The sequence below is a fragment of the Ranitomeya imitator genome, chromosome 4, assembly GCF_032444005.1.
Source record: "Ranitomeya imitator isolate aRanImi1 chromosome 4, aRanImi1.pri, whole genome shotgun sequence".
NCBI lineage: Eukaryota > Metazoa > Chordata > Amphibia > Anura > Dendrobatidae > Ranitomeya > Ranitomeya imitator.
Genome location: NC_091285.1, coordinates 62,255,082 through 62,282,198, shown reverse-complemented (window position 1 = coordinate 62,282,198; position 27,117 = coordinate 62,255,082). Strand labels below are relative to the sequence as shown.

The following is a 27,117-nucleotide window of genomic DNA, read 5'->3' as shown; positions in this document are numbered from 1 at the left end:
GATGTCAGTTTTTTTTTTTTTGAGTGTTTGGTCCAGGTGTCATTTTTTACCATCAGTGTTTGGTCCAGGTGTCACATTTTTCCATCAGTGTTTGGTCCAGGTGTCAGTTTTCTCCAACAATGTTTGGTACAGGTGTCAGTTTTTTCATCAGTGTTTTGTCCAAATGTCAGTTTCTTTCCATCGGTGCTTGGTCCAGGTGTCAGCTTTTTCCATCAGTGTTTGGTCCGTGTGTCAGTTTTTTTCCATCAGAGTTTGGTCCAGGTGTCAGTTTTTACCATCAGAGTTTGGTCCAGGTATCAGTTTTTACCATCAGTATTTGGTCCAGGTGTCGATTTTTTCATCAGTGTTTGGTTCGTGTGTCAGTTTTTTCCATCAATGTTTGGTCCAGGTGTCAGTTTTTTCATCAGTGTTTGGTCCAGGTGTCAGTTTATTCATCAGTGTTTTGTCCGTTTGTCAGTTTTTTCCATCAGTGTTTGGTTCGTGTGTCAGTTTTTACATCAGTGTTTGGTCCAGGTGTCAGTTTTTTCATCAGTGCTTGGTCCATTTGTCAGTTTTTTCATCAGTGTATTGCCCAAATGTCAGTTTCTTCCATCAGTGTTTGGTCCGTGTGTCAGTTTTTTCCATCAGTGTTTGGTCCAGGTGTCAATTTTTACCATCAGTGTCCGGTCCAGGTGTCAGTTTTTACCATCAGTGTCCGGTCCAGGTGTCAATTTTTACCATCAGTGTCCGGTCCAGGTGTCAATTTTTACCATCAGTGTCTGGTCCAGGTGTCAGTTTTCAGTGTCCAGTCCAGGTGTCAGTTTTCAGTGTCCGGTCCAGGTGTCAGTTTTCAGTGTCCGGTCCAGGTGTCAGTTTTCAGTGTCCGGTCCAGGTGTCAGTTTTCAGTGTCTGGTCCAGGTGACAGTTTTTACCATCAGTGTTTGGTCAGTTTTCAGTGTCCGGTCCAGGTGTTAGTTTTTTCATCAGTGTCCGGTCCAGGTGTCAGTTTTTTCATCAGTGTTTGGTCAGTTTTCAGTGTCTGGTTCAGGTGTCAGTTTTTACCATCAGTGTTTGGTCAGTTTTCAGTGTCTGGTCCAGGTGTCAGTTTTTTCATCAGTGTTTGGTCAGTTTTCAGTGTCTGGTCCAGGTGTCCGTTTTTACCATCAGTGTTTGGTCAGTTTTCAGTGTCCGGTCCAGGTGTCCGTTTTTACCATCAGTGTTTGGTCAGTTTTCAGTGTCCGGTCCAGGTGTCAGTTTTCAGTGTCCGGTCCAGGTGTCAGTTTTCAGTGTCCGGTCCAGGTGTCAGTTTTCAGTGTCTGGTCCAGGTGTCAGTTTTTACCATCAGTGTTTGGTCAGTTTTCAGTGTCCGGTCCAGGTGTCAGTTTTTTCATCAGTGTCCGGTCCAGGTGTCAGTTTTTTCATCAGTGTTTGGTCAGTTTTCAGTGTCTGGTTCAGGTGTCAGTTTTTACCATCAGTGTTTGGTCAGTTTTCAGTGTCTGGTCCAGGTGTCAGTTTTTTCATCAGTGTTTGGTCAGTTTTCAGTGTCTGGTCCAGGTGTCCGTTTTTACCATCAGTGTTTGGTCAGTTTTCAGTGTCCGGTCCAGGTGTCCGTTTTTACCATCAGTGTTTGGTCAGTTTTCAGTGTCCGGTCCAGGTGTCAGTTTTCAGTGTCCGGTCCAGGTGTCAGTTTTCAGTGTCCGGTCCAGGTGTCAGTTGTCAGTGTCCGGTCCAGGTGTCAGTTTTCAGTGTCCGGTCCAGGTGTCAGTTTTCAGTGTCTGGTCCAGGTGACAGTTTTTACCATCAGTGTTTGGTCAGTTTTCAGTGTCCGGTCCAGGTGTCAGTTTTTTCATCAGTGTCCGGTCCAGGTGTCAGTTTTTTCATCAGTGTTTGGTCAGTTTTCAGTGTCTGGTCCAGGTGTCCGTTTTTACCATCAGTGTTTGGTCAGTTTTCAGTGTCCGGTCCAGGTGTCCGTTTTTACCATCAGTGTTTGGTCAGTTTTCAGTGTCCGGTCCAGGTGTCAGTTTTCAGTGTCCGGTCCAGGTGTCAGTTTTCAGTGTCCGGTCCAGGTGTCAGTTTTCAGTGTCTGGTCCAGGTGTCAGTTTTTACCATCAGTGTTTGGTCAGTTTTCAGTGTCCGGTCCAGGTGTCAGTTTTTTCATCAGTGTCCGGTCCAGGTGTCAGTTTTTTCATCAGTGTTTGGTCAGTTTTCAGTGTCTGGTTCAGGTGTCAGTTTTTACCATCAGTGTTTGGTCAGTTTTCAGTGTCTGGTCCAGGTGTCAGTTTTTTCATCAGTGTTTGGTCAGTTTTCAGTGTCTGGTCCAGGTGTCCGTTTTTACCATCAGAGTTTGGTCAGTTTTCAGTGTCCGGTCCAGGTGTCCGTTTTTACCATCAGTGTTTGGTCAGTTTTCAGTGTCCGGTCCAGGTGTCAGTTTTCAGTGTCCGGTCCAGGTGTCAGTTTTCAGTGTCCGGTCCAGGTGTCAGTTTTCAGTGTCTGGTCCAGGTGTCCATTTTTACCATCAGTGTTTGGTCAGTTTTCAGTGTCCGGTCCAGGTGTCCGTTTTTACCATCAGTGTTTGGTCAGTTTTCAGTGTCCGGTCCAGGTGTTAGTTTTCAGTGTCCGGTCCAGGTGCCAGTTTTCAGTGTCCGGTCCAGGTGTCAGTTTTCAGTGTCCGGTCCAGGTGTCAGTTTTCAGTGTCCGGTCCAGGTGTCAGATTTCAGTGTCTGGTCCAGGTGTCAGTTTTTACCATCAGTGTTTGGTCAGTTTTCAGTGTCCGGTCCAGGTGTCAGTTTTTTCATCAGTGTTTGGTCAGTTTTCAGTGTCTGGTCCAGGTGTCCGTTTTTACCATCAGTGTTTGGTCAGTTTTCAGTGTCCGGTCCAGGTGTCCGTTTTTACCATCAGTGTTTGGTCAGTTTTCAGTGTCCGGTCCAGGTGTCAGTTTTCAGTGTCCGGTCCAGGTGTCAGTTTTCAGTGTCCGGTCCAGGTGTCAGTTTTCAGTGTCTGGTCCAGGTGTCCATTTTTACCATCAGTGTTTGGTCAGTTTTCAGTGTCCGGTCCAGGTGTCCGTTTTTACCATCAGTGTTTGGTCAGTTTTCAGTGTCCGGTCCAGGTGTTAGTTTTCAGTGTCCGGTCCAGGTGTCAGTTTTCAGTGTCCGGTCCAGGTGTCAGTTTTCAGTGTCCGGTCCAGGTGTCAGTTTTCAGTGTCCGGTCCAGGTGTCAGTTTTCAGTGTCTGGTCCAGGTGACAGTTTTTACCATCAGTGTTTGGTCAGTTTTCAGTGTCCGGTCCAGGTGTCAGTTTTTTCATCAGTGTCCGGTCCAGGTGTCAGTTTTTTCATCAGTGTTTGGTCAGTTTTCAGTGTCTGGTTCAGGTGTCAGTTTTTACCATCAGTGTTTGGTCAGTTTTCAGTGTCTGGTCCAGATGTCAGTTTTTTCATCAGTGTTTGGTCAGTTTTCAGTGTCTGGTCCAGGTGTCCGTTTTTACCATCAGTGTTTGGTCAGTTTTCAGTGTCCGGTCCAGGTGTCAGTTTTTTCATCAGTGTCCGGTCCAGGTGTCAGTTTTTTCATCAGTGTTTGGTCAGTTTTCAGTGTCTGGTTCAGGTGTCAGTTTTTACCATCAGTGTATGGTCAGTTTTCAGTGTCTGGTCCAGGTGTCAGTTTTTTCATCAGTGTTTGGTCAGTTTTCAGTGTCTGGTCCAGGTGTCCGTTTTTACCATCAGTGTTTGGTCAGTTTTCAGTGTCCGGTCCAGGTGTCCGTTTTTACCATCAGTGTTTGGTCAGTTTTCAGTGTCCGGTCCATGTGTCAGTTTTCAGTGTCCGGTCCAGGTGTCAGTTTTCAGTGTCCGGTCCAGGTGTCAGTTTTCAGTGTCCGGTCCAGGTGTCAGTTTTCAGTGTCTGGTCCAGGTGACAGTTTTTACCATCAGTGTTTGGTCAGTTTTCAGTGTCCGGTCCAGGTGTCAGTTTTTTCATCAGTGTCCGGTCCAGGTGTCAGTTTTTTCATCAGTGTTTGGTCAGTTTTCAGTGTCTGGTTCAGGTGTCAGTTTTTACCATCAGTGTTTGGTCAGTTTTCAGTGTCTGGTCCAGGTGTCAGTTTTTTCATCAGTGTTTGGTCAGTTTTCAGTGTCTGGTCCAGGTGTCCGTTTTTACCATCAGTGTTTGGTCAGTTTTCAGTGTCTGGTCCAGGTGTCCGTTTTTACCATCAGTGTTTGGTCAGTTTTCAGTGTCCGGTCCAGGTGTCCGTTTTTACCATCAGTGTTTGGTCAGTTTTCAGTGTCCGGTCCAGGTGTCAGTTTTCAGTGTCCGGTCCAGGTGTCAGTTTTCAGTGTCCGGTCCAGGTGTCAGTTTTCAGTGTCTGGTCCAGGTGTCAGTTTTTACCATCAGTGTTTGGTCAGTTTTCAGTGTCCGGTCCAGGTGTCAGTTTTTTCATCAGTGTCCGGTCCAGGTGTCAGTTTTTTCATCAGTGTTTGGTCAGTTTTCAGTGTCTGGTTCAGGTGTCAGTTTTTACCATCAGTGTTTGGTCAGTTTTCAGTGTCTGGTCCAGGTGTCAGTTTTTTCATCAGTGTTTGGTCAGTTTTCAGTGTCTGGTCCAGGTGTCCGTTTTTACCATCAGTGTTTGGTCAGTTTTCAGTGTCCGGTCCAGGTGTCCGTTTTTACCATCAGTGTTTGGTCAGTTTTCAGTGTCCGGTCCAGGTGTCAGTTTTCAGTGTCCGGTCCAGGTGTCAGTTTTCAGTGTCCGGTCCAGGTGTCAGTTGTCAGTGTCCGGTCCAGGTGTCAGTTTTCAGTGTCCGGTCCAGGTGTCAGTTTTCAGTGTCTGGTCCAGGTGACAGTTTTTACCATCAGTGTTTGGTCAGTTTTCAGTGTCCGGTCCAGGTGTCAGTTTTTTCATCAGTGTCCGGTCCAGGTGTCAGTTTTTTCATCAGTGTTTGGTCAGTTTTCAGTGTCTGGTCCAGGTGTCCGTTTTTACCATCAGTGTTTGGTCAGTTTTCAGTGTCCGGTCCAGGTGTCCGTTTTTACCATCAGTGTTTGGTCAGTTTTCAGTGTCCGGTCCAGGTGTCAGTTTTCAGTGTCCGGTCCAGGTGTCAGTTTTCAGTGTCCGGTCCAGGTGTCAGTTTTCAGTGTCTGGTCCAGGTGTCAGTTTTTACCATCAGTGTTTGGTCAGTTTTCAGTGTCCGGTCCAGGTGTCAGTTTTTTCATCAGTGTCCGGTCCAGGTGTCAGTTTTTTCATCAGTGATTGGTCAGTTTTCAGTGTCTGGTTCAGGTGTCAGTTTTTACCATCAGTGTTTGGTCAGTTTTCAGTGTCTGGTCCAGGTGTCAGTTTTTTCATCAGTGTTTGGTCAGTTTTCAGTGTCTGGTCCAGGTGTCAGTTTTCAGTGTCTGGTCCAGGTGTCCATTTTTACCATCAGTGTTTGGTCAGTTTTCAGTGTCCGGTCCAGGTGTCCGTTTTTACCATCAGTGTTTGGTCAGTTTTCAGTGTCCGGTCCAGGTGTTAGTTTTCAGTGTCCGGTCCAGGTGTCAGTTTTCAGTGTCCGGTCCAGGTGTCAGTTTTCAGTGTCCGGTCCAGGTGTCAGTTTTCAGTGTCCGGTCCAGGTGTCAGATTTCAGTGTCTGGTCCAGGTGTCAGTTTTTACCATCAGTGTTTGGTCAGTTTTCAGTGTCCGGTCCAGGTGTCAGTTTTTTCATCAGTGTTTGGTCAGTTTTCAGTGTCTGGTCCAGGTGTCCGTTTTTACCATCAGTGTTTGGTCAGTTTTCAGTGTCCGGTCCAGGTGTCCGTTTTTACCATCAGTGTTTGGTCAGTTTTCAGTGTCCGGTCCAGGTGTCAGTTTTCAGTGTCCGGTCCAGGTGTCAGTTTTCAGTGTCCGGTCCAGGTGTCAGTTTTCAGTGTCTGGTCCAGGTGTCCATTTTTACCATCAGTGTTTGGTCAGTTTTCAGTGTCCGGTCCAGGTGTCCGTTTTTACCATCAGTGTTTGGTCAGTTTTCAGTGTCCGGTCCAGGTGTTAGTTTTCAGTGTCCGGTCCAGGTGTCAGTTTTCAGTGTCCGGTCCAGGTGTCAGTTTTCAGTGTCCGGTCCAGGTGTCAGTTTTCAGTGTCCGGTCCAGGTGTCAGTTTTCAGTGTCTGGTCCAGGTGACAGTTTTTACCATCAGTGTTTGGTCAGTTTTCAGTGTCCGGTCCAGGTGTCAGTTTTTTCATCAGTGTCCGGTCCAGGTGTCAGTTTTTTCATCAGTGTTTGGTCAGTTTTCAGTGTCTGGTTCAGGTGTCAGTTTTTACCATCAGTGTTTGGTCAGTTTTCAGTGTCTGGTCCAGATGTCAGTTTTTTCATCAGTGTTTGGTCAGTTTTCAGTGTCTGGTCCAGGTGTCCGTTTTTACCATCAGTGTTTGGTCAGTTTTCAGTGTCCGGTCCAGGTGTCAGTTTTTTCATCAGTGTCCGGTCCAGGTGTCAGTTTTTTCATCAGTGTTTGGTCAGTTTTCAGTGTCTGGTTCAGGTGTCAGTTTTTACCATCAGTGTATGGTCAGTTTTCAGTGTCTGGTCCAGGTGTCAGTTTTTTCATCAGTGTTTGGTCAGTTTTCAGTGTCTGGTCCAGGTGTCCGTTTTTACCATCAGTGTTTGGTCAGTTTTCAGTGTCCGGTCCAGGTGTCCGTTTTTACCATCAGTGTTTGGTCAGTTTTCAGTGTCCGGTCCATGTGTCAGTTTTCAGTGTCCGGTCCAGGTGTCAGTTTTCAGTGTCCGGTCCAGGTGTCAGTTTTCAGTGTCCGGTCCAGGTGTCAGTTTTCAGTGTCTGGTCCAGGTGACAGTTTTTACCATCAGTGTTTGGTCAGTTTTCAGTGTCCGGTCCAGGTGTCAGTTTTTTCATCAGTGTCCGGTCCAGGTGTCAGTTTTTTCATCAGTGTTTGGTCAGTTTTCAGTGTCTGGTTCAGGTGTCAGTTTTTACCATCAGTGTTTGGTCAGTTTTCAGTGTCTGGTCCAGGTGTCAGTTTTTTCATCAGTGTTTGGTCAGTTTTCAGTGTCTGGTCCAGGTGTCCGTTTTTACCATCAGTGTTTGGTCAGTTTTCAGTGTCTGGTCCAGGTGTCCGTTTTTACCATCAGTGTTTGGTCAGTTTTCAGTGTCCGGTCCAGGTGTCCGTTTTCAGTGTCCGGTCCAGGTGTCAGTTTTCAGTGTCCGGTCCAGGTGTCAGTTTTCAGTGTCTGGTCCAGGTGTCAGTTTTTACCATCAGTGTTTGGTCAGTTTTTAGTGTCCGGTCCAGGTGTCAGTTTTTTCATCAGTGTCCGGTCCAGGTGTCAGTTTTTTCATCAGTGTTTGGTCCAGGTGTCAGTTTTTTTCATTAGTGTTTGGTCCGTGTGTCAGTTTTTTCCATCAAAGTTTGGTTCAGATGTCAGTTTTTTTTTTTTTGAGTGTTTGGTCCAGGTGTCAATTTTTACCATCAGTGTTTGGTCCAGGTGTCACATTTTTCCATCAGTGTTTGGTCCAGGTGTCAGTTTTCTCCAACAATGTTTGGTACAGGTGTCAGTTTTTTCATCAGTGTTTTGTCCAAATGTCAGTTTTTTTCCATCGGTGTTTGGTCCAGGTGTCAGCTTTTTCCATCAGTGTTTGGTCCGTGTGTCAGTTTTTTTCCATCAGAGTTTGGTCCAGGTGTCAGTTTTTACCATCAGAGTTTGGTCCAGGTATCAGTTTTTACCATCAGTGTTTGGTCCAGGTGTCGATTTTTTCATCAGTGTTTGGTTCGTGTGTCAGTTTTTTCCATCAGTGTTTGGTCCAGGTGTCAGTTTTTTCCATCAGAGTTTGGTCCAGGTGTCAGTTTTTACCATCAGAGTTTGGTCCAGGTATCAGTTTTTATCATCAGTGTTTGGTCCAGGTGTCGATTTTTTCATCAGTGTTTGGTTCGTGTGTCAGTTTTTTCCATCAATGTTTGGTCCAGGTGTCAGTTTTTTCATCAGTGTTTGGTCCAGGTGTCAGTTTATTCATCAGTGTTTTGTCCGTTTGTCAGTTTTTTCCATCAGTGTTTGGTTCGTGTGTCAGTTTTTACATCAGTGTTTGGTCCAGGTGTCAGTTTTTTCATCAGTGCTTGGTCCATTTGTCAGTTTTTTTATCAGTGTATTGCCCAAATGTCAGTTTCTTCCATCAGTGTTTGGTCCGTGTGTCAGTTTTTTCCATCAGTGTTTGGTCCAGGTGTCAATTTTTACCATCAGTGTCCGGTCCACGTGTCAGTTTTTACCATCAGTGTCCGGTCCAGGTGTCAATTTTTACCATCAGTGTCCGGTCCAGGTGTCAATTTTTACCATCAGTGTCTGGTCCAGGTGTCAGTTTTCAGTGTCCGGTCCAGGTGTCAGTTTTCAGTGTCCGGTCCAGGTGTCAGTTTTTTCATCAGTGTTTGGTCAGTTTTCAGTGTCTGGTCCAGGTGTCCGTTTTTACCATCAGTGTTTGGTCAGTTTTCAGTGTCCGGTCCAGGTGTCCGTTTTTACCATCAGTGTTTGGTCAGTTTTCAGTGTCCGGTCCAGGTGTCAGTTTTCAGTGTCCGGTCCAGGTGTCAGTTTTCAGTGTCCGGTCCAGGTGTCAGTTTTCAGTGTCTGGTCCAGGTGTCAGTTTTTACCATCAGTGTTTGGTCAGTTTTCAGTGTCCGGTCCAGGTGTCAGTTTTTTCATCAGTGTCCGGTCCAGGTGTCAGTTTTTTCATCAGTGTTTGGTCAGTTTTCAGTGTCTGGTTCAGGTGTCAGTTTTTACTATCAGTGTTTGGTCAGTTTTCAGTGTCTGGTCCAGGTGTCAGTTTTTTCATCAGTGTTTGGTCAGTTTTCAGTGTCTGGTCCAGGTGTCCGTTTTTACCATCAGTGTTTGGTCAGTTTTCAGTGTCCGGTCCAGGTGTCCGTTTTTACCATCAGTGTTTGGTCAGTTTTCATTGTCCGGTCCAGGTGTCAGTTTTCAGTGTCCGGTCCAGGTGTCAGTTTTCAGTGTCCGGTCCAGGTGTCAGTTTTCAGTGTCTGGTCCAGGTGTCAGTTTTTACCATCAGTGTTTGGTCAGTTTTCAGTGTCCGGTCCAGGTGTCAGTTTTTTCATCAGTGTCCGGTCCAGGTGTCAGTTTTTTCATCAGTGTTTGGTCAGTTTTCAGTGTCTGGTTCAGGTGTCAGTTTTTACCATCAGTGTTTGGTCAGTTTTCAGTGTCTGGTCCAGGTGTCAGTTTTTTCATCAGTGTTTGGTCAGTTTTCAGTGTCTGGTCCAGGTGTCAGTTTTTACCATCAGTGTTTGGTCAGTTTTCAGTGTCCGGTCCAGGTGTCAGTTTTTTCATCAGTGTCCGGTCCAGGTGTCAGTTTTTTCATCAGTGTTTGGTCAGTTTTCAGTGTCCGGTCCAGGTGTCAGTTTTTTTATCAGTGTCCGGTCCAGGTGTCAGTTTTTTCATTAGTGTTTGGTCAGTTTTCAGTGTCTGGTTCAGGTGTCTTTTACCATCAGTGTGTGGTCAGTTTTCAGTGTCTGGTCCAGGTGTCCGTTTTTACCATCAGTGTTTGGTCAGTTTTCAGTGTCCGGTCCAGGTGTCAGTTTTCAGTGTCTGGTCCAGGTGTCAGTTTTTACCATCAGTGTTTGGTCAGTTTTCAGAGTCCGGTCCAGGTGTCAGTTTTTTCATCAGTGTCCGGTCCAGGTGTCAGTTTTTTCATCAGTGTTTGGTCAGTTTTCAGTGTCTGGTTCAGGTGTCAGTTTTTACCATCAGTGTTTGGTCAGTTTTCAGTGTCTGGTCCAGGTGTCAGTTTTCAGTGTCCGGTCCAGGTGTCAGTTTTCAGTGTCCGGTCCAGGTGTCAGTTTTCAGTGTCCGGTCCAGGTGTCAGTTTTTTCATCAGTGTTTGGTCAGTTTTCAGTGTCTGGTTCAGGTGTCAGTTTTTACCATCAGTGTTTGGTCAGTTTTCAGTGTCTGGTCCAGGTGTCAGTTTTTTCATCAGTGTTTGGTCAGTTTTCAGTGTCTGGTCCAGGTGTCCGTTTTTACCATCAGTGTTTGGTCAGTTTTCAGTGTCCGGTTCAGGTGTCAGTTTTCAGTGTCCGGTCCAGGTGTCAGTTTTCAGTGTCCGGTCCAGGTGTCAGTTTTCAGTGTCTGGTCCAGGTGTCAGTTTTCAGTGTCCGGTCCAGGTGTCAGTTTTCAGTGTCTGGTCCAGGTGACAGTTTTTACCATCAGTGTTTGGTCAGTTTTCAGTGTCCGGTCCAGGTGTCAGTTTTTTCATCAGTGTCCGGTCCAGGTGTCAGTTTTTTCATCAGTGTTTGGTCAGTTTTCAGTGTCTGGTTCAGGTGTCAGTTTTTACTATCAGTGTTTGGTCAGTTTTCAGTGTCTGGTCCAGGTGTCAGTTTTTTCATCAGTGTTTGGTCCGTTTTTACCATCAGTGTTTGGTCAGTCTTCAGTGTCCGGTCCAGGTGTCAGTTTTCAGTGTCCGGTCCAGGTGTCAGTTTTCAGTGTCCGGTCCAGGTGTCAGTTTTCAGTGTCTGGTCCAGGTGTCAGTTTTTACCATCAGTGTTTGGTCAGTTTTCAGTGTCCGGTCCAGGTGTCAGTTTTTTCATCAGTGTTCGGTCCAGGTGTCAGTTTTTTCATCAGTGTTTGGTCAGTTTTCAGTGTCTGGTTCAGGTGTCAGTTTTTACCATCAGTGTTTGGTCAGTTTTCAGTGTCTGGTCCAGGTGTCAGTTTTTTCATCAGTGTTTGGTCAGTTTTCAGTGTCTGGTCCAGGTGTCCGTTTTTACCATCAGTGTTTGGTCAGTTTTCAGTGTCCGGTCACGGTGTCCGTTTTTACCATCAGTGTTTGGTCAGTTTTCATTGTCCGGTCCAGGTGTCAGTTTTCAGTGTCCGGTCCAGGTGTCAGTTTTCAGTGTCCGGTCCAGGTGTCAGTTTTCAGTGTCTGGTCCAGGTGTCAGTTTTTACCATCAGTGTTTGGTCAGTTTTCAGTGTCCGGTCCAGGTGTCAGTTTTTTCATCAGTGTCCGGTCCAGGTGTCAGTTTTTTCATCAGTGTTTGGTCAGTTTTCAGTGTCTGGTTCAGGTGTCAGTTTTTACCATCAGTGTTTGGTCAGTTTTCAGTGTCTGGTCCAGGTGTCAGTTTTTTCATCAGTGTTTGGTCAGTTTTCAGTGTCTGGTCCAGGTGTCCGTTTTTACCATCAGTGTTTGGTCAGTTTTCAGTGTCCGGTCCAGGTGTCAGTTTTTTCATCAGTGTCCGGTCCAGGTGTCAGTTTTTTCATTAGTGTTTGGTCAGTTTTCAGTGTCTGGTTCAGGTGTCAGTTTTTACCATCAGTGTTTGGTCAGTTTTCAGTGTCTGGTCCAGGTGTCCGTTTTTACCATCAGTGTTTGGTCAGTTTTCAGTGTCCGGTCCAGGTGTCAGTTTTCAGTGTCTGGTCCAGGTGTCAGTTTTTACCATCAGTGTTTGGTCAGTTTTCAGAGTCCGGTCCAGGTGTCAGTTTTTTCATCAGTGTCCGGTCCAGGTGTCAGTTTTTTCATCAGTGTTTGGTCAGTTTTCAGTGTCTGGTTCAGGTGTCAGTTTTTACCATCAGTGTTTGGTCAGTTTTCAGTGTCTGGTCCAGGTGTCAGTTTTCAGTGTCCGGTCCAGGTGTCAGTTTTCAGTGTCCGGTCCAGGTGTCAGTTTTCAGTGTCCGGTCCAGGTGTCAGTTTTCAGTGTCCGGTCCAGGTGTCAGTTTTCAGTGTCTGGTCCAGGTGACAGTTTTTACCATCAGTGTTTGGTCAGTTTTCAGTGTCCGGTCCAGGTGTCAGTTTTTTCATCAGTGTCCGGTCCAGGTGTCAGTTTTTTCATCAGTGTTTGGTCAGTTTTCAGTGTCTGGTTCAGGTGTCAGTTTTTACCATCAGTGTTTGGTCAGTTTTCAGTGTCTGGTCCAGGTGTCAGTTTTTTCATCAGTGTTTGGTCAGTTTTCAGTGTCTGGTTCAGGTGTCAGTTTTTACCATCAGTGTTTGGTCAGTTTTCAGTGTCTGGTCCAGGTGTCCGTTTTTACCATCAGTGTTTGGTCAGTTTTCAGTGTCCGGTCCAGGTGTCAGTTTTCAGTGTCTGGTCCAGGTGTCAGTTTTTACCATCAGTGTTTGGTCAGTTTTCAGTGTCCGGTCCAGGTGTCAGTTTTTTCATCAGTGTCCGGTCCAGGTGTCAGTTTTTTCATCAGTGTTTGGTCAGTTTTCAGTGTCTGGTTCAGGTGTCAGTTTTTACCATCAGTGTTTGGTCAGTTTTCAGTGTCCGGTCCAGGTGTCAGTTTTCAGTGTCCGTTCCAGGTGTCAGTTTTCAGTGTCCGGTCCAGGTGTCAGTTTTCAGTGTCCGGTCCAGGTGTCAGTTTTCAGTGTCCGGTCCAGGTGTCAGTTTTCAGTGTCTGGTCCAGGTGACAGTTTTTACCATCAGTGTTTGGTCAGTTTTCAGTGTCCGGTCCAGGTGTCAGTTTTTTCATCAGTGTCCGGTCCAGGTGTCAGTTTTTTCATCAGTGTTTGGTCAGTTTTCAGTGTCTGGTTCAGGTGTCAGTTTTTACCATCACTGTTTGGTCAGTTTTCAGTGTCTGGTCCAGGTGTCAGTTTTTTCATCAGTGTTTGGTCAGTTTTCAGTGTCTGGTCCAGGTGTCCGTTTTTACCATCAGTGTTTGGTCAGTTTTCAGTGTCCGGTCCAGGTGACAGTTTTTACCATCAGTGTTTGGTCAGTTTTCAGTGTCTGGTCCAGGTGTCAGTTTTCAGTGTCCGGTCCAGGTGTCAGTTTTCAGTGTCCGGTCCAGGTGTCAGTTTTCAGTGTCCGGTCCAGGTGTCAGTTTTCAGTGTCCGGTCCAGGTGACAGTTTTTACCATCAGTGTTTGGTTAGTTTTCAGTGTCCGGTCCAGGTGTCAGTTTTTTCATCAGTGTCCGGTCCAGGTGTCAGTTTTTTCATCAGTGTTTGGTCAGTTTTCAGTGTCTGGTTCAGGTGTCAGTTTTTACCATCAGTGTTTGGTCAGTTTTCAGTGTCTGGTCCAGGTGTCAGTTTTTTCATCAGTGTTTGGTCAGTTTTCAGTGTCTGGTTCAGGTGTCAGTTTTTACCATCAGTGTTTGGTCAGTTTTCAGTGTCTGGTCCAGGTGTCCGTTTTTACCATCAGTGTTTGGTCAGTTTTCAGTGTCCGGTCCAGGTGTCAGTTTTCAGTGTCTGGTCCAGGTGTCAGTTTTTACCATCAGTGTTTGGTCAGTTTTCAGTGTCCGGTCCAGGTGTCCGTTTTTTCATCAGTGTCCGGTCCAGGTGTCAGTTTTTTCATCAGTGTTTGGTCAGTTTTCAGTGTCTGGTCCAGGTGTCAGTTTTTTCATCAGTGTTTGGTCAGTTTTCAGTGTCTGGTCCAGGTGTCCGTTTTTACCATCAGTGTTTGGTCAGTTTTCAGTGTCCGGTCCAGGTGTCCGTTTTTACCATCAGTGTTTGGTCAGTTTTCAGTGTCCGGTCCAGGTGTCAGTATTTTTCTCTCAGTCTCTGATCCGTGTGTTTTTTCGATCAGTATTGGGTTTGTGTCGCAGTTTTTCTCATCAGTAATTTCCCTGTCAGGGCCACTAAATCACAAATCTTCTCTCCATGCTGATGCTAATGACGGACAGCTCGCACACTGATCCCCTCCCTGTGTTTTGGGAGATTTGTCACTGACTCCTAGCCTTATAGTGGTCATTTTGATGTGACTACATCGCCATGAAATCCTGAGGGCCACAGTCCGCATAGCACACGGTCCTGGGAACATCCCCATAGCCAGTACAGGGTGACCATCCTGACTAGAACCTGTGAGGTACACCGTCCATCCTAATTCCTTCCAACTGCCGTATGATAATGCAGTGAGAAGGGTTAATAGCGGAGGGCCGGCTATGGGGCCACGTCCTGCCCGCACACTGCATGGCACACTGCATGGCACGGCTGGCTGCCGGGGACGGGCAGGCTTGGAGCCGGCTGTGTGGCTGCGGTGCTCCGCGCTCCCGTTCATTCCCCACACCCCTCCTCCTCTCCCGCCTCAGCCTCCGTGTCAGCAGCAGCAGCAGCAGCAATCCCCGGACAAGTGCCGCCGCCTGCACCGCGCTCACACCGCGCAGAGCACGAGTGTGACGAGCGAGCTGCAGGGGTCACTTAGCCCGGGCGGGAGGAGGTCACGAGGTTGCCTAAAAGTTGGGGAGGGGGGACATCCCCCCGTCCCTTCCATTATTTGCTCCTTCTGTCTGTAGCCAGCGAGCCCTGCTCCTGTTTGATGTGGTGCTGAGCGATGCGCATGCGCGGCACTTCAGAATTACTGCACTGGTCACAATAAGTTGGATGTCTTCTGCTCTTCACCTAAATCATAGCAAAAAGCTAAAGGGATGTTGAGGATCCGGAGGAAAGGTTACGTGGGGATCTGGTCACTCCAAGTTCTCATTGCAATGGTCTGTGCACAAAGGTAAGTGATTTCCGATTTTGGGGGGACATTTACTTTAAATGGACCCTGGTGGTCCTGGGAGCTGGGGGGCTTATGGCTGATGCCCTGTGCTTACTGTCTTGTAGTGCCAATGACCCCAGCAATATGTCCCTGGTTAAGGAGACCGTTGACCGACTCCTGAAAGGCTATGACATCCGTCTGAGGCCAGATTTTGGAGGTAAATTGCTGCCATCTGTAGTTTTTCTTCTGAATGTTGGGTGCAGGTGAAACGCTGATGCTGGACCTGAAGCCAACTTGTCTCCTTCCCATCCGGCTGCTCTTCTGCCATCATCTAATGTAGATGGTATGAATATTTCATCTGATCAGAAGTAGCCTCCATCCTGCTCGCTGCCCATCACCTGCATTAATGGGTCACATTCACATTACGACGCCACCCTGCACTTTCACCGAGTGGCCAGGTCCACATTGTCCATCTGCACCATGCCACCGCGTGCCCCCTGTACGCAAAGGTCCCCGTATTACTAATGCCACCCATAGGGATAGGATGGGTAACGGGAGCACGTTCCCCAGCAGGCAGGAAGGAGTTAAGTTCTTCGAGTTCTCACTGTGGACCCTTACTGTTGGCTTCCAGGTCCTCCTGTGGCCGTTGGCATGAACATAGACATCGCCAGCATTGACATGGTGTCAGAGGTCAACATGGTAAGTCATTTTTTAAAATATATATTTTTAATATTTTTGGTTGATACTTGTCGCCAACGATGGCGTAATAAAGGCTTCCCTTACACATATCAATGTCTCTCTTGACAGCGGGGGATGTGGCGACTACGTTCTCAGCTTTTTATATGACATATTTGATCATCAGGGCTTATCGGAGCCCCCTACGGACAGTCAATTAATGAGGTCTCTAGAGATTTGGGGAGAGGGGGGGGTCGATCCGCCAGGTTTGAGATTTGCTCTGGATGGGGGGGCTGGAGCATTTGTAGAAGATTTGCTCATCTCTGACACTTACTTTCTGTGTATTGTGGCTTGTGACCACTTCGTTGAAATTCAAGAGGCGGCTTTTGACTTGCTGACTTCATGCAATGGCGTCCCCTGCTGACACATGTGTGGCACTGCAGATCACAGACACATTAGCTTGCAAGCCAAGTCCCTGTTACTCTATTACAGTTCTTGGAAGAGACTTGGAGAAGTTTCAGAGTTGTTGTGTTTTCTATTTTTTTTTTGTTTGGATTTTATGAACTTTTTTATTTATGTAAATATTATGTTGCTCTATGTAAACATCAGGCGATGTGGTAAAGCTGTTACAATGCCAATCATTTAACCTCTTAATATATGCAAACTGCTTGTTCTATCCTTTTTGCAACTGTTGTATTATTTATTAGTGTGCTAGGTCTCCAACAAAAAATAAGGTTACAGTTGGATGGATAGATGGATAGGTGGATAGATGGATGGATAGATAGATAGATGGACAGATAGTGGATGGATAGATAGATAGATGGACAGATAGATGGATAGATAGATGGATGGATAGGAGGATAGATAAATAGATGGATGGATAGGAGGATAGATGGATGGATGGATAGGAGGATAGATGGATGGATAGATGGATGGATAGATAAATAGATGGATGGATAGATAGATGGATGATGGACATATAGATGGATGGATAGATGGAAGGTGGATAGATGGATGAATGGATAGAGAGATAGATAGATGATAGATGGACAGATGGATGGATGAATAGATAGGTGGATGGATGGATAGATGATGGATAAATTGATAGATGGATGGATAGATGGATGGATGGATGGATGGATAGATGAATGGATAGATAGATGGATGGATAGATTGATAGATGATAGATGGATGGATGGATGGATGGATAAATAGATGGATAGATAGATGGATGGATGGATAAATAGATGGATGGATAGATAGATGGATGGATGGATGGATAAATAGATGGATGGATAGATGGATAGATAGATGGATGGATGGATAAATAGATGGATGGATAGATAGATGGATGGATGGATGGATAAATAGATGGATGGATAAATGGATAGATAGATGGATAGATAGATGGATAGATAGATGGATAGATGGATAGATAGATGGATAGATAGATGGATAGATAGATGGATGGATGGATGGATAAATAGATGGATGGATAGATAGATAGATGGATGGATGGATGGATAAATAGATGGATGGATAGATGGATAGATAGATAGATGGATAGATAGATGGATAAATGCGCCACCGTGGGCAGCACGGTGGCGCAGTGGTTAGCACTACAGCCTTGCAGCGCTGGGGTCCTGGGTTCTAACCCACCCAGGACAACATCTGCAAAGAGTTTGTATGTTCTCTCCGTGTTTGCGTGGGTTTCCTCCGGGCACTCCGGTTTCCTCCCACATTCCAAAGACATACTGATAGGAATTCTAGATTGTGAGCCCAATCGGGGACAGTGATGATAATGTGTGCAAACTGTAAAGCGCTGCGGAATATGTTAGCGCTATATAAAAATAAAGATTATTATTATTATTATTATAAATAGATGGATGGATAGATGGATGGATAGATGGATGGATAGATGGATAGATAGATGATGGATATGTAACGTTGTAGTGAAACTGCATTCATATCGGTTGCTCTTTGGTTGTACAGATATAATGACATCCATTCCCCGGGCAGTTGTGATTGGATCCAGGCTCATTTGATTTGACTTGATTTGAGACCATTTTATCAGATATTTTCTTTACGAAGCCCCGATTTCCTTACCGATTTGGCGCACATGTGATTAGCAAATGTCCCCTCTATGTGTTTTCATGCATGCTAACTATTTGTGATTGATTTCCTGGAGACTTCACAGCCCATGTGATGTTGTCGTTGGTTCTTTTCCTGGAGATCTCATTCCAATGCTGAAACAGAAAAAAAAAAAGTCAACAAAATAATTGTTGCCAAACAAACCATATTGCTGTGAATAGATGAAGAAAACCATATGCAGACAATGGCTGGCTTGTTGGTTTCTCCTTCCTTTTCCTAAAAGATGGCATTTATAAAATAAATAAATAAAGAAATAAATAAATAGTGCTTACCTTCTATTTTATGCTTCAGCACTTCATGTTTTACTAAAAATGTAGAATGCCGCAGCGGTTCTTCAGCACTATAGTAAGAGAAACCACCGGAAGTCCACAGGGGCATGGAGGTTTACTGATGTCATCCAATGGCGGCAGTGCATGTTGCTAAGAATCCATATAAGCAATCGCATGCAAATAAGAAATGGTAAAAAAAAATGAAGAATTTCCCTAAAGCAGTTATCCCATGAACATAGTACATTTTAATCAATAGATCTTCCACAAATGGATGTGATAAAAAATATTCCTGTGCTTAGATAATCTTGTAAATGTGCCCCTACTGTGTACTGTGTAATGGCTGTGTCTGACTGTGCCGGAACATTGTCGGCACATACCAAAGTTTCTAGCCAGGGGAGAAAGACTAAATGATTATACAGGCAACATAGCAGTGGCTTGTAGCTGCTGTTTTCTGTAAGGTAACGCATTTCGCTGACTGTTTTATCACAGGAGTGAGTGTTTCTGCTGTGTCTCCAGTCCCCTGAGCTCACAATAAATCAACTCAGAGAGGTAGGAGCTGCGGCTGCTGCTGTGCTCATGTCACCAAATTAATTTATTCATGAGCTCAGCAACTAGAGATGTAGCAGAAACACTCACTCCTGTGATAAAACAGGCAGGGATGTGTTTTACCCCACAGCTCATTTAGCCAAAAATGTGAAAAAAAAGTATCAAAATAAAAAAAACAAAACACGTGTGGCCTACAGGTTATAAAAGTTAATGCCCGCTGCAAAAATTGGTTTATTGAGTTTCGAGGAGTTATGCTCATATGTTGCGAAACTGTTGAAGATTTTGGGTGCGTTCTGCAGTCACCTTCCATAACAAAATGTAGGTCAGTACTACTAACTGGAATTCTAGAAAACCCACACTCGGCAGAAAAATAAGCCCAGATATTAGGGAATGTTATAGTTTTTAGAATCTGCTAATTCTGTATATACGGTATTTATATTTGCTGCGGATTTTGGATTTTACCAGTTGCAATGTTAAGGCTGAAAACCACAGTGACATTTTTATGCAACACTTGGGCCTCATTCACATATAAGGGAAGTAAAAAAATATCATCAGTGCTGGATCAGATTTTCATCAGTGTTTCAGTTTTTACTGTCAGTTTCCCTTTCATATGCAGTAAGATACTGGTGGCGATTTCTTAAGTTTTTCGTTGCAAACAGCCATGAAAATTAGACAGCCCTAAGATGCCATCTAAAATTTGGCCGAGTTTTTCACAGATCCATAGACTTGAATATGCAATTTTGATTCATGACTTGGATGAAAAATGGGCATGTCTCTCTTTTTTTTTTGCAGTCGGCAAAAAAAACCCAACATGTGAACAGCCCCAGTGCATTGAACTATAATTGTTATGTACTTTGTTTAAAAAAAGTGGATAAAATGCGCATGTTAAAAAGGGGACATCAGAAGAAAGATTTATAGTAAGTTCGTATTTATTTGAAAAAGTCTGCAGCGGATTTCACAGTGGATTCCGGTTCTCCACTGGAAAATCCACATTTTATATACAGATTTTAGAATAGATTTGGATGTAAATTCAACACAGTTTTTCACTTCTGCTACAGTACATCAAACGGAGAAATCTGCAGAGAAAATCCACAACGGAAACTGAAAATCTGCATGTCAGTTATAGCATGAAAAAGTAGTATCTAGCATGTGGACGAGAAGGGAAAAATGTCATCAGCTTGCCTTATACTGTAATTAGAAACCAGGAGATAAAATAGGAGTATACGTCCAAGATTTTTACATATAAAATTATCTTCAAATTTTATTACATCAAATATATACACAACACGTCACATAACAAAACCAGTACTACATAGTGATCATGAGGGAAAGACTGGAACAACACTGAAAAAACACCCGAGGAGAAGCCCCTGGAAATGTCCGTATTGTCAAATAAAGTGCCACTAGTGCATGTCATAAAAATGGGTAAGCAAGAAGTTACTTGGAGAAAGTCAGCATACTGTGCTAAGTAATATGACCCAAATCAGGGGTTACCATCCGATACAGCGCACTCAATGCCCACAATCCCTATCAAGATCTTACCCATTTGCCGTACCACCAGGAGTTTCCACCGGAGCCCCAACGCGCGTTTCGCGTCGGCTTCGTCAGGGGGCAGTTTTTATTTTATTCTCTTATACTGTAATTCTCTGAGATTTTTTGCAGCGCAAAGCCACTGGTAAAATCTGTAGAAAATCCATTCCGTGTGGATTTACTCCTGGACTAAAAATTTGTAATAATATTTCAGTTTTATTTTTTGCTCCCCTTCTTCCAAAGAGCTATAACTTTTTTTATTTTTCAGTCCATATGGCCATGTGAGGACTTGTTTTTTGCGAGAGGAGTTTTACTTTTGAACCACACCATTGGTTTTACCGTATAGTGTACTGGAAAAGTGCTGTAAAATTGCAAACAAAGTGCAATTTCACAATAGTTTTTTTTTTACCATGTTCACTAAATGCTAAAACTGACTTGCCATTTTGATTCCCCAGGTCATTATGAGTTCGTAGATACCAAACATGTGTAGGTTCCTTTTTTATTTAAGTAGTGAAAAAATATCCAAAGTTTGTAAGAAAAAAATCAAAAAACTGTCATTTTCCGAGTACCGTAGCATCTCAATTTTTCGGGATCTGGTTGAGGGCTTATTTTCTGCATGCTGGGCTGATGTTTTTATTGATACCATTTTGGGATGGAAACGATATTTTGATCAGCCGTGAACAAAAAAACCGTAATTCTGGAATTTTGATTTTTATTTTTCTCGTTACGCCGTTTACCGATCGGAGTAATTATTTTTAGATTTTGATAGATCGGATGTTTATGAATACGGCAATGGGTTATGGCCCTAAAAGGGTCTGAGGTGTGGTGTAGGCTCAATGGTAAATAAATAAATGGAGTTCTTGGAGCATTAGCTCTTGCCATGAATGCTGTCAGCTCTACATCCTTGCTACAATCATCCTCATGAAATGATATTTGCATAAAAGGGTCAATAATATGTGTCCAAGCAGCAACTAGGCATTGAAAACATAAAGTTAATATATGCATATGTTTACCGATCGGGGAACGACACCTAGCCAAATAACCGTTACAATACTACAGGAATTTGGAGAACTATTATCATATTGAAGTATACATACACATCATACCTTGTGGCCAGTAGGACATTTGAAACTTTCTGTGCTTCTAATGGAAACATTGATAAAAACCAATTTAAGGTTGTTTGTTCAGTGACCCGTGGTGACATAAACTCTTTTTGAGCAAAATCTATGATGAAAAGGAAATGTTGAAAAGATTTGGGCCGATATCCACTTCGCACCAAAATTTCGAAAGCCAAGGGGAGAAGAGTTGCTAAAGGTTTCATGAACATAATTAATAGCGTTTTCTAGTTCTACAAATTGATATTTCCTTAGGAGTGATGATCAATAATGGGGGTCTTCCCACCGGAACTTGGTTAACCAGTTGTTTTCTGGGGCCAGTTCTTCTTGGGTAAGCTCTGTGGCTTCTTCTTTGTTAAATTTACTCTGGTCTACATTTGTAGTGACTATGCCGTACGTTGCAGATTTGACCAACTCTGACACTATCCTAACCTCATTGTGGAATGTTTTTATGACTGTTTTTTCCAGATACAGTTCATTCAGAGGTCTTAATTTTCCCATGCTTTTTACCATAACTCCACCCGTTTCTTCACCACTTCTGGCTACACCCATGCCTTTGTGACCACTGTTAATTCGAGATGAGCGATTTGATTTTCAGGACACCGGTTCAGTGGGCAGGTCAGTATTCATTTACTGCTGGATAAGAATGCTGTGAAATATTTCCTACCTAAAGGGACCTGAGGCTCCTTTTTTGATCAACCGACTTGGTGCGACATCATCGTTGTGGTCTCATACATACATGAGATCGTGCCAGGCCAGATTATCAAAAGAGGAGCCATAGATACCGGAAAGTAAGAGGCAGTAGGCATGATTCTCGTTCAATGGCCATGAAATACTGTCCTGGATGCTGGACCAGAGTTTGGTGATTTTTGTGGTTCTGTGATTTTTTTATTTTATTTTCTCATCTCTACTATTAATGTCATAACGTTGCAAGGTCTTGCACAGGGTCAGGATGCAAGCGGCAGAAGTGAAGACTTGTACGGCTGCTATGAAGGACCAGACTGGATTCCAGAACAGGGCAGCTTGAATATTTTTTCATTAGTCTTGAATAAAAATCAAGTAAAGGAAACTTTTTTGGGGGCAACCTCGCAGGACAGCAATTTATTTGTGAAATTGTAGAACTTTGGAAAGTGAACGATGAGAATATGGGTTTAGTACTGAGAACATATAATTTGTTATATATTTTTTAAATACTCAGTGTGAATTTCATGGTTTAGAAAATATAATGGTATTTTCTGGCGTATAAGACTACTTTTTAACCCTTGAAAATCTTCTCAAAAGTCGGGTGTCGTCTTATACGCCAGGTGTCGTCTTATAGGGCAGATGTGGAGTAATCTGCAGTCGCCGCATATTGTGGGGGGAGTGGTCCCAATGACGAGGTGAGGGGGCGCCTCACCGGGAAGGTGTAAGTGAAGCAGAGGCAGAGAAGGAGATAATAGGATACAAGGGCGAGCCAGATGAGTGAAAGAGGAGTGTTTTTCTAGGCACAGCACCGCTCTCTCTTTTTTTGCATAACCCTGGCATCCTAGACGCTGACATTTTGCTTCACTTACACCTTCCTGGTGAGGCGCTCCCTCACCTCGTCATCGGGACCACTCCCCCCCACTATATACATCGATCGCAGATTGCTTCGCACCCACCCTATAAAACGACACCCGGCATATAAGACAACCCCCGACTTTTGAGAAGATTTTATATTTTAACTGGAAAAGTTGGGGGTCGTCTTATACGCCCAGTCGTCTTAAACGCCGGAAAATACGGTATTTTGGGGATATTTGGATGAGGGAAGTATTTTGGGTAAAGGGTTGTGAATACATCAACCAATTTTAGAGCCCTGGTTGATGCTGAATCTAAAAGTAACATTCAGCATTTGGACCTGAATGTGAATAGCAGATTCATGCTCGTACAAAGTGGGCACAATGGTGGAAATAAGTGTCTCCATGGCAAACCAATACCAGTCTTTAGGGCGATGTGCTTGTGGTAACTGTTGGCAGTGCACAGTGAGAGTCATTTTAGCTATAAATGATGGAATTTGTATCATATCTAACATGACAATGAATGTTTGGGATGGGAAGTACTTTTTTGAATTTCCATAATTTGTTAGCATTACCTTGTGATTATGTTGTTACTCTAGTTGGCATCTATTCCTAAGTTTCCGTGTTTGTAAGCCTAAGTCTTGTATGTATGTTATTGTCCTCGACTGCTTTCAAACTATGCTTAGCTGTCAATAATTACATGTACAAAGAAAGGCAGAGCTCATCATTGAGAGTCTGGCATAACTTTAGCAGATAAAAAAAGTGGTGCATCAATACTACATGAAGTAAGTAGCCCATTGCTGGGATCGGTTTCCTTACTTTATGTGCTCAGATTGGGAAACTTAAACCTGGTCAAAGATTCTCTTTACAGGGGTTGCCCGAAGAAGAGTTTTCATCACCAATCTTCTGTAAAAGTGATAACTTGGTGGCACTGACCAATTGATAGAATATGGAACTTTTATCCTCGTTATCCTCATTTAGAAAGAAGCTGCAATTTACATGTCCTACTGCCGCTCCATTCATTCCATATGGAGCTGGTCAGAAACAGTCGAGCTCCGAGCTTGAGAGCAAAATGAGAAATGAATGGAGTGCTGTTCGGACATGCACACTGCTGCATTATTCTAAATGGGGATAAAAGTGCCCCAATCTTCTAATCATTCGAACCCCTACTGATCTATAAGTTATCACTTGTGATGGGCGAACCCCTGGATGTTCAAGTTCGGCAATTCTGCTAAACAGTTAAGAAAAATGTTTGGTTTGGGTACCAAAACATTACATGAACCCGAGCCTGGACCCCTTTACCCGAACATCCATTGTTTGCCACACTGTCATTTGCATGACAACACGGCAAACACCTCTGATCATCAGTACGATCATTACGCTGCTCAGAGATCTGTGTTTCTCATGCTGTCAGATGACAGCGTGAGCCAACAGCTGTGGCTGAGGAAAAGAGTTTACCTCCTGTCACAGTACTACTCCCATCAGCCAACACCTGCTGTCGCTGGTAACATCGAGAGCCGGCGTCGCTTGATGGGAGTATTCATCATCCGGCATCTGCACTATAAATAAATAAATGAATGAAAATTGCATAGGTTCCCCTTTATTTTTGATAAATAGAATGGTGAAACTGACAGCTGCAGCCCTCAGTTGTCAGCTTTATCATGGCTGGTTATCAAGAATAGAGGAGTCCCCACACTGTTTTTTTTAATTATTTAAAAAAACTGCGTGAGGTCCCCCCATTTTTGACAACCAGGCAAGCTAAAGCAGATAGCTGGGGGCTGGTATTCTCAGGCTGGTAAGGGGCCATGGATATTGCCCCCCCCAACCTAAAAATAGCAGCCCGCAGCCTCCTCAGAAAAGGCGCATCTATTAGATGCACCAATTCTGGTGCTTTGCTCGACTCTTCCCACTTGCCCTATGGTGCTGGCAAGTGGGTTAACCCCTTCATGACCCAGCCTATTTTGACCTTAAAGACCTTGCCGTTTTTTGCAATTCTGACCAGTGTCCCTTTATGAGGTAATAACTCAGGAACGCTTCAACGGATCCTAGCGGTTCTGAGATTGTTTTTTCGTGACATATTGGGCTTCATGTTAGTGGTAAATTTAGGTCAATAAATTCTGCGTTTATTTGTGATAAAAACGGAAATTTGGCGAAAATTTTGAAAATTTCGCAATTTTCACATTTTGAATTTTTATTCTGTTAAACCAGAGAGATATGTGACACAAAATAGTTAATAAATAACATTTCCCACATGTTTACTTTACATCAGCACAATTTTGGAAACAAAATTTTTTTTTGTTAGGAAGTTATAAGGGTTAAAATTTGACCAGCGATTTGTCATTTTTACAACGAAATTTACAAAACCATTTTTTTTAGGGACCACCTCACATTTGAAGTCAGTTTGAGGGGTCTATATGGCTGAAAATACCCAAAAGTGACACCATTCTAAAAAATGCACCCCTCAAGGTACTCAAAACCACATTCAAGAAGTTTATTAACCCTTCAGGTGCTTCACAGCAGCAGAAGCAACATGGAAGGAAAAAATGAACATTTAACTTTTTAGTCACAAAAATTATCTTTTAGCAACAATTTTTTTATTTTTCCAATGGTAAAAGGAGAAACTGAACCACGAAAGTTGTTGTCCAATTTGTCCTGAGTACGCTGATACCTCATATGTGGGGGTAAACCACTGTTTGGGCGCACGGCAGGGCTTGGAAGGGAAGGAGCGCCATTTGACTTTTTGAATCAAAAATTGGCTCCACTCTTTAGCAGACACCATGTCACGTTTGAAGAGCCCCCGTGTGCCTAAAAATTGGAGCTCCCCCCACAAGTGACCCCATTTTGGAAACTAGACGCCCCAAGAAACTTATCTAGATGCATAGTGAGCACTTTGAACCCCCAGGTGCTTCACAAATTGATCCGTAAAAATGAAAAAGTACTTTTTTTTCACAAAAAAATTCTTTTAGCCTCAATTTTTTCATTTTCACATGGGCAACAGGATAAAATGGATCCTAAAATGTGTTGGGCAATTTCTCCTGAGTACACCAATACCTCACATGTGGGGGTAAACCACTGTTTGGGCACATGGTAAGGCTCGGAAGGGAAGGAGCGCCATTTGACTTTTTGAATTAAAAATTATTTCCATCGTTAGCGGACACCATGTCGCGTTTGGAGAGCTCCTGTGTGCCTAAACATTGGCGCTCCCCCACAAGTGACCCCATTTTGGGAACTAGACCCCCCAAGGAACTTATTTAGATGCCTAGTGAGCACTTTAAACCCTCAGGTGCTTCACAAATTGATCTGTAAAAATGAAAAAGTACTTTTTTTTCACAAAAAAATTCTTTTCGCCTCAATTTTTTCATTTTCCCATGGGCAGTAGGATAAAATGGATCATAAAATTTGTTGGGCAATTTCTCCCGAGTACGCCGATACCTCATATGTGGGGGTAAACCACTGTTTGGGCACTCGGCAGGGCTCGGAAGGGAAGGCGCGCCATTTGACTTTTTGAATGGAAAATTAGCTCCAATTGTTAGCGGACACCATGTCACGTTTGGAGAGCCCCTGTGTGCCTAAACATTGGAGATCCCCCAGAAATGACCCCATTTTGGAAACTAGACCCCCAAATGAACTAATCTAGATGTGTGGTGAGGACTTTGAACCCCCAAGTGTTTCACAGAAGTTTATAACGCAGAGCCATGAAAATGAAAAAAAAAAAAATTATTTTCTCAAAAATGATCTTTTAGCCTGCAATTTTTTATTTCCCCAAGGGTAACAGGAGAAATTTGACCCCAAAAGTTGTTGTCCAGTTTCTCCTGAGTATGCTGATACCCCATATGTGGGGGTAAATCACTGTTTGGGCACATGCCGGGGCTCGGAAGTGAAGTAGTGACGTTTTGAAATGCAGACTTTGATGGAATGCTCTGTGGGCATCACGTTGCGTTTGCAGAGCCCCTGATGTGGCTTAACAGTAGAAACCCCCCACAAGTGACCCCATTTTGGAAACTAGACCCCCAAAGGAACTTATCTAGATGTGTGGTGAGCACTTTGAACCCCCAAGTGCTTCATAGAAGTTTATAATGCAGAGCCGTGAAAATAATAAATACGTTTTCTTTCCTCAAAAATAATTATTTAGCCCAGAATTTTTTATTTTCCCAAGGGTTACAGGAGAAATTGGACCCCAAAAGTTGTTGTCCAGTTTCTCCTGAGTACGCTGATACCCCATATGTGGGGGTAAACCACTGTTTGGGCACATGTCGAGGCTCGGAAGTGAAGTAGTGACGTTTTGAAATGCAGACTTTGATGGAATGCTCTGTGGGCGTCACGTTGCGTTTGCGGAGCCCCTGATGTGGCTTAACAGTAGAAACCCCCCACAAGTGACCCCATTTTGGAAACTAGACCCCCAAAGGAACTTATCTAGATGTGTGGTGAGCACTTTGAACCCCCAAGTGCTTCATAGAAGTTTATAATGCAGAGCCGTAAAAATAATAAATACGTTTTCTTTCCTCAAAAATAATTATTTAGCCCAGAATTTTTTAATTTTCCCAAGGGTAACAGGAGAAATTTGACCCCAATATTTGTTGTCCAGTTTCTCCTGAGTACGGTGATACCCCATATGTGGGGGTAAACTACTGTTTGGGCACATGCCGGGGCTCGGAATTGAAGTAGTGACGTTTTGAAATGCAGACTTTGATGGAATGCTCTGCGGGCGTCACGTTGCGTTTGCAGAGCCCCTGATGTGCCTAAACAGTAGAAACCCCCCACAAGTGACCCCATTTTGGAAACTAGACCCCGAACGGAACTTATCTAGATATGTGGTGAGCACTTTGAACCCCCAAGTGCTTCACAGACGTTTACAACGCAGAGCCGTGAAAATAAAAAATCATTTTTCTTTCCTCAAAAATTATGTTTTAGCAAGCATTTTTTTAGATTCACAAGGGTAACAGGAGAAATTGGACCCCAGTAATTGTTGCGCAGTTTATCCTGAGTATGCT

General features: G+C 44.0%; 1 protein-coding gene across 1 annotated transcript in view; it reads left to right on the top strand.

Moving 5' to 3' along the window:
* Nucleotides 1-13,926: 13,926 nt before the first annotated feature.
* The window catches only part of GABRB2 (gamma-aminobutyric acid type A receptor subunit beta2), a 491,244-nt gene continuing 478,053 nt past the window's right edge, over nucleotides 13,927-27,117 (top strand). The window contains exons 1-3 of the mRNA XM_069763784.1: nucleotides 13,927-14,326; nucleotides 14,431-14,522; nucleotides 14,937-15,004. Coding sequence (XP_069619885.1) covers nucleotides 14,250-14,326; nucleotides 14,431-14,522; nucleotides 14,937-15,004 — 237 coding nt within the window. The 5' untranslated portion in view covers nucleotides 13,927-14,249. The remainder of the gene's footprint in view (nucleotides 14,327-14,430; nucleotides 14,523-14,936; nucleotides 15,005-27,117) is intronic.